The sequence below is a fragment of the Mandrillus leucophaeus genome, unplaced genomic scaffold (assembly GCF_000951045.1).
Source record: "Mandrillus leucophaeus isolate KB7577 unplaced genomic scaffold, Mleu.le_1.0 Scaffold326, whole genome shotgun sequence".
Classification (NCBI taxonomy): domain Eukaryota; kingdom Metazoa; phylum Chordata; class Mammalia; order Primates; family Cercopithecidae; genus Mandrillus; species Mandrillus leucophaeus.
In genome coordinates, this window is record NW_012103432.1 from 2,943,964 (window position 1) to 2,953,482 (window position 9,519).

At 52.5% G+C, this 9,519-nt stretch overlaps 1 protein-coding gene across 1 annotated transcript in view; it reads right to left on the reverse strand.

Moving 5' to 3' along the window:
• Positions 1-9,519, reverse strand: part of ESRRB (estrogen-related receptor beta) — a 129,592-nt gene that overhangs the window by 58,308 nt on the left and 61,765 nt on the right. The window contains exon 2 of the mRNA XM_011988304.1: positions 575-984. Within this exon, the coding sequence (XP_011843694.1) occupies positions 575-984 (410 nt within the window). The remainder of the gene's footprint in view (positions 1-574; positions 985-9,519) is intronic.

A 9,519-nucleotide genomic window follows, 5' to 3' on the forward strand; every position in this document is an offset into this window, starting at 1 on the left:
AAAAAAAAAAAAAATTTAGTGTTGGGGTCTTACTGTCTTGCCCAGGCTGGTCTCAACTCCTGGCCTTGAGCTATCCTCTGGCCTTGGCCTCCCAGAGTGCTGGGATTACAGGCATGAGTCACGTCTGGCGTTTTACTTGTATAAGTAAGAAAGACAAAAACAAGGTGAGGGACTCTTCATATGTCCCACAAGTCTGGAATTGCAGGGCAAATTATGTTGTGTTTTTCCCCGGCACAAAATAAACTTTTTGAGGGACACACATTTGACAGTGTACCCCACACCAGTGAGAAGCACCCAGGGTTTGGCATTCCTGTGGATTTTCTTTTGGTTTTCTGGGGCTCTGCATGGGGGAACTAAGGGGGTGGGGAAAGCATGTCATCTCAACAACAGTCTTGCAGCTGTCCAGTCCCCGAGCGAGAAGCCCTGAGCAAGGGAAAAGGCGCCCCACAGAAGTACTGCTCCAACAGCGCCCAGAACTGGCAGTTTCTGGGAATTCCTAGGGCTTCTGCCGGACCCGCAGGCAGGGCTGCCACCCCCCACCCCGCACCCAGGCTCCGCGAGGCCCACCACGCACCTTGGATGGTCCTCTTGAAGAAGGCTTTGCAAGCCTCACAGGAGGCGACGCCGTAGTGGTAGCCAGAGGCAATGTCCCCGCACACGAGGCACAGGCGCTTGGGGATGGCGTTGAGCATGTACTCGCACTTGATGGCCGAGTCTTCCATGATGCCGCTGGCACAGTCCTCGTAGCTCTTGCGGCATGGGGTGCCTCCCAGCCCGGCGCCTGCAAACATGGGTGGCGAGTCCAGACCGTTGGCGTGGGTGCCCAGGGCCAGGCCAAAGCCACCGCTGGCGTCGGACGAGCCACTGGGGCTGTGGTGGCTGAGGGCATCGATGCCCGAGGACGGGCTGGACGGCTCAGTCTTGATGAAGGAGCCGCAGCTGGAGCCCAGGTGCCTGTCGTCTGAGGACATCCTATTCAGCAGCCTGTGGACACAAATCGGGAAGTCAGCCCCAGCAAGATGCGGCGGGTGTGGCGGGCGGGTCCCGCCCCGCAGGTAGGGTGGTTGGGAAGGGCTCTATGCTAAGGCTTTGGTGAGATAAAACAATGGTGGAGAAGGTCAACTGGTCTCCACTCGGCACAGCCGGCAGCAAGTTTCGGTCATTATCTCCAGAACCTTCTGAGGCCTCAAAGAAACTTTATTTTGATCAATAAACTTAAGCGAACCAGGTGTGGTGGCTCACACCTGTAAATCTCAGCACTTTGGGAGGCTGAGGGGGGAGGATCATCGCTTGAAGCCAGGAGTTTGAAACCAGCCTGGGCAACATAGGGAGACCCCATCTGTTAAAAAAAAAAAAAAAAAAATCCTGGCATGATGATGTATGTCTGTAGTCCCAGCTACTCAGGAGCTGAGGAGGGAGGATTGTCCAGGAGTTTGAGGCTGCAGTGAGCTCTGATTGCACCCCTACATTCCAGCATGGGGGTGGTAGAGTAAGACCCTATCTCCAAAAAAAAAAAAAAAAAAAAAAAAACCTTCAGATTAGGCACCCTAGTTCTTTGCAAAGTTCTGGTTTGAGGGTGACACAAGATGGAAACTATTCACCCAAAATGTTTGGCCAACCTTCCTGCATAACAATAATACACAATGATTACAATTTTATTTATTTATTTATTTATTTGAGATGGAGTCTCTCTCTGTTGCCCAGGCTGAAGTGCAATGGGCCAATCTCGGCTCACTGCAAGTTCCACCTCCCAGGTTCAAGCGATTGTCCCGCCTCAGCCTCCCAAGTAGCTGGATTACAGGCACCCACCATCATGCTCAGCTAATTTTTGTATTTTTAGTAGAGACAGAGTTTCACCATGTTGACCAGGCTGGTCTCTAACTCCTGACTTCAGGTGATCCACCCACCTTGGCCTCCCAAAGTGCTGGGATTACAGGTATGAGCCACCGCACCCAGCCAATGGCTGCAATTTAACAGTCCTGGCAGTCCAGCTTTGGCCCAGAGACTCTAAGTACAGTGGCTTGGAGCTTCCCTGGGACCCCTGTCTTCACTAAGATCAGAACCAGAGGCAACAGGTCACTTGGCCAATTCAAGAAGGAATCTTGTGGCAAAGGTACCAGCCAGATTGGCTGCCCTCTGGGTTTTACAGCTGGTCCAGGCTTGGTATAAGAAGTCATGTCTGGAAGGTGGCTTCCAAAACCCCCTATTTCATTTCCCTTCTTAGACCCCGAGCAGACCAGCTTCTTCCCAGCCTGCCTGTCCCCCAAGAGACACGTCTCCAGTGGAAAGCTTGAGGGAGCATTCTAACCCCAACTCTGAGCATCCGCCAACTATTTCTACCCAGGAAGCCTCCCCGCCCACCCACAGAGTCCAGGTGAATTACCAGTGTGGCAAGATCACTGTGTGGGATAACAGAATGTTTCCTGTAAACCAAGCCCTTCTGCCCCGGCCACGCTGGTGGAGGAGAAGGTGGGCAAGCGTGTGCCCCTCCCACATACCAGCTCCCAGGATGAAGGGAGAGGACCTGTCCCTCTCCCAACATGGACAAGAAAGGCAGCTGAGCTCACACCTGAGGGATTAAGGTGTGTGTTCAGGGACACCCAGCTGTGGGTCACATTCCAGCCAGGATTGAGTGTGAGGGCGGCCTGGGTGGTGTTGATCTGTCCCTGTCCTCGACAGGCTGCCTCACTCCCTGAGCCTCCTCTGTGGAGGTAGAGAGGAGGCTCATGCTTATGCCTGGAGCAGGTGAAAGGAAAGAGGGAAAGATCTTGGAGAGGAGCAAAGGATAGGGAGGTCATAGGATAGCCTGCCAATGGAAAGACAACTCATGGGTGCCAGGGAGAATCTCTCCTCTTATCACACCCACAGAGCCCACTCGCATCTTGCAACCCATGGCCGAACAGCAATGCCACAAAATGTGTCTGTGCAACCTTATGATGGGGAGAGGCCTCCACTGTCCCTGGTCTCATTAATGATTAATACAAATTAACCCCTCCTGGCTGGGCGTGGTGGCTCATGCCTGTCATCCCAGCACTTTGGGAGGCCGAGGTGGGTGGATCACTTGAGGTCAGGAGTTCGAGGCCAGCCTGGCCAACATGGTGAAACCCCACCTCTACAAAAAATACAAAAATTATCTGTGCATGGGCTGGGCACGGTGGCTCACGCCTATAATCCCAGCACTTTGGGAGGCCGAGGCGGGCGGATCACAAGGTCAGGAAATCGAGACCATCCTGGCTAACACGGTGAAACCCGGTCTCTACTAAAAATACAAAAAGTTAGCTGTAGTCCCAACTACTTGGGAGGTTGAAGCAGGAGAATAGCGTGAACCCAGGAGGTGGAGCTTGCAGTGAGCCAAAATCGCATCACTGCACTCCAGCCTGGGCAACAGAGCAAGACTCCACCTCAAAAAAAAAAAAAAAAAAATTATCCGGGCATGGTGGCACCAGCCTGTAGTTTCAGCTACTCGGGAGGCTGAAGCACGAGAATCACTTGAACCCAAGAGGTGGAGGCTGCAGTAAGCCAAGATCCGGCCACTGCACTCCAGTCTGGGCAACAGAGCAAGACTCTGTCTCAAAAGTTAATTAATTAATTAATTAACCCCTCCTGAGGGGCTGCCCTTGACTATGGCCGAAGTCAAGGAACTCACTTTCCCACAGACCAGAAGCTGGGAGCTATAGACACAAAGATAAAAGATAACTTGAGGCTCCTACTCTCCAGAATTTCAGAACTCCCAAAATGCAGTGTGTGAAGACAGAGACTCCTGGGTCTCTTCTGTTCCCCACGGAATGTCCCTGAGTCCTCGGAGACACCCTCCTATGAGTCCCAGTCCCCTGGCTGATAATCTCCTCCAGGCCCTTCTACATCTCTGTGATCATCTCCCTGGGCACTGCCATACAACTTCTTCCCAACCACCAGTGGAGTCCCCAGGAAAGACCATCAGCCTGGCAAGGCCATCATTTGCCTGGGCATCTGATGGGCAGGCAGGGGTGCACCTTGCTCCTCGGGCACCCTTCCGGGAGGCAGGCAGAATAGAACTGACCACGCCCTAACTTTTAGTCCCCTCCTGCTCTCCTGATGGCCGCTTTAGGTTTTGCTTTTCACAGGAAGACCCTAGGGCACTGTGAAAAACCCTGCTGAGCAAGACAGCTCCCAGACCCCAGGGAACTTCAGCCCAAACCTTCCCCAGGCTGCAGAGGGCTCCAGAGATCTCAGGAGATACACTCGACATAAACAGTAATTACAGCAGTGGTGATGTAGTGAGCCAGTGCTCTATGTCCCATGCTTCAGATCTGTGCCTTGATGGATAAGAGGCATTTGCCCCAAGGAAAGTAAATGGAAAGCTCCCAGCCCCTCCCAGGAGAGGGCAGCCCACGGTTTTCCCAGCTGCCTCCCCGCACCGTCTCATGGCTGGACAACCCTGAAGGACACCAGAGCAGGCAGCGGTTTGCTCCCCAAGCCTTGGTTTCCTCTTCTGCTCTCCTCGATTCAGAAGGGTGCAAAGCATCCTGCAGTGTCGGGGCCCCACCTCCAGGCCCTGGATGGAGAACCCCTGGGCTGAGAGAGAAGTAAAGCAGATGCTGGCCTCTATCAGGGTTGGTGCAGAAAGCCCGCTATTAACTCTTTCAGGGTTGGTGCAGGAAACCCACTATTAATTTAGAGCCTGAATCCCAACTCGGGGGCGGGGTTCTAGTAATTTCAGTCCTCCAGCTTTCTCATTTCCATGACTTTTTTTTTTTTTGATATGGAGTCTCACTGTGTCACCCAGCCTGGAGTGCAATGGTGCATTCTTGGCTCACTGCAGCCTTCCTGGGTTCAAGCGATTCTCCTGCTTCAGCCTCCTGAGAAGCTGGGATTACAGGCGCCCACCACCACAACCAACTAATTTTTGTACTTTTAGTAGAGACAGGATTTCACCATGTTGGCCAGGCTGGTCTTGAACTCTTGATCTCAAGTGATCCACCCCCCTCAGCCTCCCAAAGTGCCGGGATTACAGGCGTGAGCCACCGCGCCCTGCCTCATTTCTGTAACTATTATTTTGGCCTCCTCAGCACGTCTTTTCCAGGAACTGTTAATGTGTATTTTGGGCACCTACTGTGTGCCAAGTGCTAGCCAGAAAATGGGAACAAGACAGGAACAGCTCACGATCTCAAGACACTCATACTTCCGTAGGAACAACAGACACTAAACCAACATAAGTGCACAGAGCGCCAGAAAGGGCCATGCGGGTGCCCTGCTCATGGGGGCACTGCTGTGGTGCCTCTGGTCTTGCTTCATTCATTCGCTCATTCTTCATATTTTCAGACTATATGAAGACCCCCAGAAGGCCACAGCTTCTTTTCTGGGTTGAAATTCTTCCAGGCTCTTTCTTCTGCCTGTTTTCCTCACTCTCACGAGCCGCCCGGCTGCCCCTCTCAGAGGCTGGGAGATACTGGCGGCTGCCCATCATGCCCCAGCTGCACGCGAGACACCTTCTTCCATGCCATCTTATTTAATCCTTACAGCCTGTCCGCTCTGCTCTCCTATCCCCACCTTACAGAAGAAAAAGGCTGGTGCTTGGAGCCTGTCCCATTCGCTTGAGTCCTGGGAGAAGGAAAAGGCTGGAGCTCAGAGCCTGTCCCATTCACTCGAGTCCCGGGAGAAGCTGCGGTCCGAACCTGATTGCAGGTCCATGTTCCTTGCTTCACGACACTCTGCCTCTCTGCTACCAGGCCTGGGCAAGAGCCGCTCCAGGCAAGGACCTCAGTTTTCCAACCCCCCAAAATGCAGACAGTGTCTAATTGCCACCCAGAGTTCCAAACCCTAGAATCCTGTCACTGCTCTTTCTTTCTGTTTTTCTTTTTCTTTCTTTTATTTTCTTTGAGACGGAGTCTGGCTCTGTCGCCCAGGCTGGAGTGCAGGGGTGCAATCTCGGCTCACTGCAAGCTCTGCCTCCTGCGTTGAAGCAATTTTCTTGCCTCCGCCTCCCGAGAGGCTGGGATTACAGGTGCGTGCCTCCACACCTGGCTAATTTTTGTATTCTGTTTTTTTAGTAGAGACAGGGGTTTGCCATGCTAGCCAGACTGGTTTTGAATTCCTGACCTCAAGTGATCCCCTGCCTTTACCTCCCAAAGTGCTGGGATTACAGGATGGGCCACCACCCCCAGCCTCGCTGTTATTTCTTAACCTATAAAGTGTCAGAATAGAGAACTCTCTGGAAGCAGAAGGGGAGAGAGGCACAATGCTCTCTGGCCTACCTGGTTCCTGATGTACCAGGCAGGGGAAAGAAAGTTGCTGGAGAGGCCAGACCCTCTGGGAGACCTGCCCACTCCCTCCATCTGTCCTTAGCCCCCAGGACCTCATGTGTTCATTCATTCAAATGAGAAATTTAAAGGCAGGCCGGGTGCAGTGGCTCACGCCAGGCATGGTGGCACATGCCTGTAATCCCAGCCACTGGGGAGGCTGAGGTGGGCAAATTCCTTGAACACAGGAAGCAGAGGCTGCAATGAGCCAAGACTGTGCCACTGCACTCCAGCCTGGGTGAGAGAGAGACCCCGTCTCAAAAAAATAAAAATAAAAAATGTAAAGGCAGGACAGAGGCAAAGAAGTCCAAGAAGACAGAGAAGATGTAACCAGAGGTGTGGGAAAAGGGAAAAACAGAGCATATCATGGAAACGGGATGAGCAGAGCCATCTAGAAGGGCCATGGGCAACAGATTCCATCCTATAAGGTCAGGTGAAGTGAGAAGGGGCAAGTATCCCCGCACTTAGCCGTCAGGAAGTGGCTGAGGACATTCACCAGAGCAGGGTTACTGCATGGTGGGGACAGAAGCCGCATTGCAATGGCTGGAAGTAATGAATGCAGACAATTCTTTCAGGAAAATTGGCCATGAAGGGTAGAGGACTGGGCGGAGCCGGGGTGCCTTCATCAATACCTTCAGGCAGCACCAGCTACCTTGTCAACAAAGCATGCCCTCCTGGACTTAGGGCCTGTGGCGTGGAGAAGGAATGTTTTGTTATTATTGTCGGTATTAATTGTCAGCTTCTTTGATGAGAAGGAGGTGTGTTGAGAATGTAAGGAATTCAAGGTATTTAAAAATCAGGTATCCATACCTCCCAGTTGGCCCTGAGCAATCTTGCTCCTACTGCTGGCCCAGTGTCATTACCATCACCGTCCCCTCTTCTGTCCCAGAAGTAGATCACGAATCACATGGCTACCCTATATTAAATAATAGTGGTAAAGAGCAAAATCAACATTTAATGGCTGAAGACACAAAATCCATGTCAGCTTTTCTCAAACTGTACTTCAATCTTCACCAGAGGCAGCTGAGGGGCTTGGTGAACAGGTGGCTTCCTAGACCTGATCCCACTGACGTCATGTTTTGAAGAAGCATCTCCGCAGGCAGCGCCCAAGAAATCTTCAGGGAGGTTTGGTTTGGTTTTGGTGGTGCAGCTGTGATTCTTAAGGGTGTTGATTTTTCAGGGTGTGATTCTTAAGGGTGGGGTACCACTGGAAGAAGGGATGCCGTCGTGAGAGGATCTTGTAAGAGTTTGCAAGGAATCTGGCTGGGTGTGGTGGCTCATGCCTGTAATTCCAGCACTTTGGGAGGCCAAGGTGGGCAGATCACTTAAGGCCAGGAGTTAAAGACCAGCCTGGCTAACATGGCAAAACCCCATCTCTACTACAAATACAAAAATTAGCTGGGTATGGTGGCACACACCAGTAGTCCTAGCTACCAAGAGGCTGAGGTGGGAGAATTGCTTGAACTTAGGAGTCAGAGGTTGCAGTGAGCTGAGATCGCACCACTGCACTCCAGCCTGGGAGACAGAGTAAGACTCCATCTCCAAAAAATAAATTTAAAAAAAAGTTTTCAAGGAATTTGGAGTGCAGTTAGAGAAACAGCTTATGCAGGCCAGGTGTGGTGGTTCACACCTGTAATCCCAGTACTTTGGGAGGCTAAGGCAGGCAGATCACTTGAGGTCAGGAGTTTGAGACCAGCCTGGCCAACATGGTGAAACCCCGTCTCTGCTAAAATACAAATTAACTGGGTGTGGTGGTGTGCACCTGTAATCCCACTACTCGGGAGGCTGAGGCAGGAGAATCACTTGAACCTGGGAGGCGGAGGTTGCAGTGAGCTGAGATTGTGCCACTGCACTCCAACTTGGGTGACAGGGTGAGACCTAGTCTCAAAAAAAAAAAAAAAAAGAAATAGTTTATTCAGTAAGAGTGAGAGGGAATGTTGGCTGTACAGATGGGAAGTTTGTAGGTGGCAGAAGGGGGCACTGAGTGAGGCCCTCTTTACCCCCCAAGCCCACCCACACCACCTCCACTCAGCCTCTAGTGACTCTGTGAAGTAGGAGGGACAGGGAGTGAAGGCAAGGACCGGAGGGCAGGAGGACTAGGAGAAGGAGGAAAGTTTGCAATAGTAACTGTGGGACAAGGAGGGAGCAGAAATCTGGGACGCAAAGGTCCTCCAGGCCCCTTAACTCTTGATGCAGGTGCGATGATGCAAGGGGGCCCCATCTCCAGCAGCTGAGACCTGGGTTTCCATCCTCGGCACTACTGACATCTGGGGCTGAGTGATTCCATGTTGTGGGGAGGTCCTGGCACTGCTGGATGCTCAGGAGCACCCCCGCCCTCTACCCACTCAATGCCCATAGCACCCTGCCCCCAAATATGTGAGCCAAAACCTACAGACATTGCCAAATGTCTCCCTGGGAGCAAAACTGCTGAGAACCACTGACTTAGAAGTATGAGGGAAGAAGGTGGACAAGGGAGGGATGTCAGAAAGGGCGGGATTGGGAGAAAATGGAGAGGTGATGATAGTGGTCTCCAGGAGGCTGAGGCTGAGGTCCAGCAGGAGGAAGTAGCAAGAAAGCTGGAAGGTTGGGAGACAGCGTCTAGGCCTGAGACTGACACTTCAGATTTTAGAGGTGGCCGTGGGGTGGTGGCCGAGCCGGTGTCCAGGAGGAGTAGCTGCAGGACGAGGCGGGAGGCAGCTGACCCTTGTGTTCTGGGGAGGAGCAGGGAGCGTCAAGTCCATGATCTGTGGCTGGCCGGGACCCAGCTCCCCACTGGATCGATGACTATTGACTCATGGTGGGGAGGGAAGAGACGCCCATCTAAGCAGCCTTTGAAAGGGCAGTAGTCCGTGGTCGAAGACCCTCAGGGCATCATTTTCCCTTTGATTCATCTCCTAACTGGAGCTTAGCAAGCACTGTCCTGGCCTCAATTTCACCCCCATCTGATTAAACGCGGCCTCCCTCGTGCCCCAACCCAGCTCTGCCCTGGACCTTCTCAGTAGCCAGCGTGGGACCCTGTTCCCTGCACAGCCTGATCCCTGGGGACGCCGAGCTTGCTGGGGGGCCCTTCCTGCCTCGGCTGGACATTGCTCTGTGGGACCACAAAGCAGGTTGAAAATTTTCCTAATGCAGAGATCAGGGGAATCTCAAAAGTTCTGAATGAAACTCAAATTGCAGAACTATTTTCCCTTGACATCTAGAGGAAGACAGATTTCAGGGTATCAACAAGAGATCATCATCA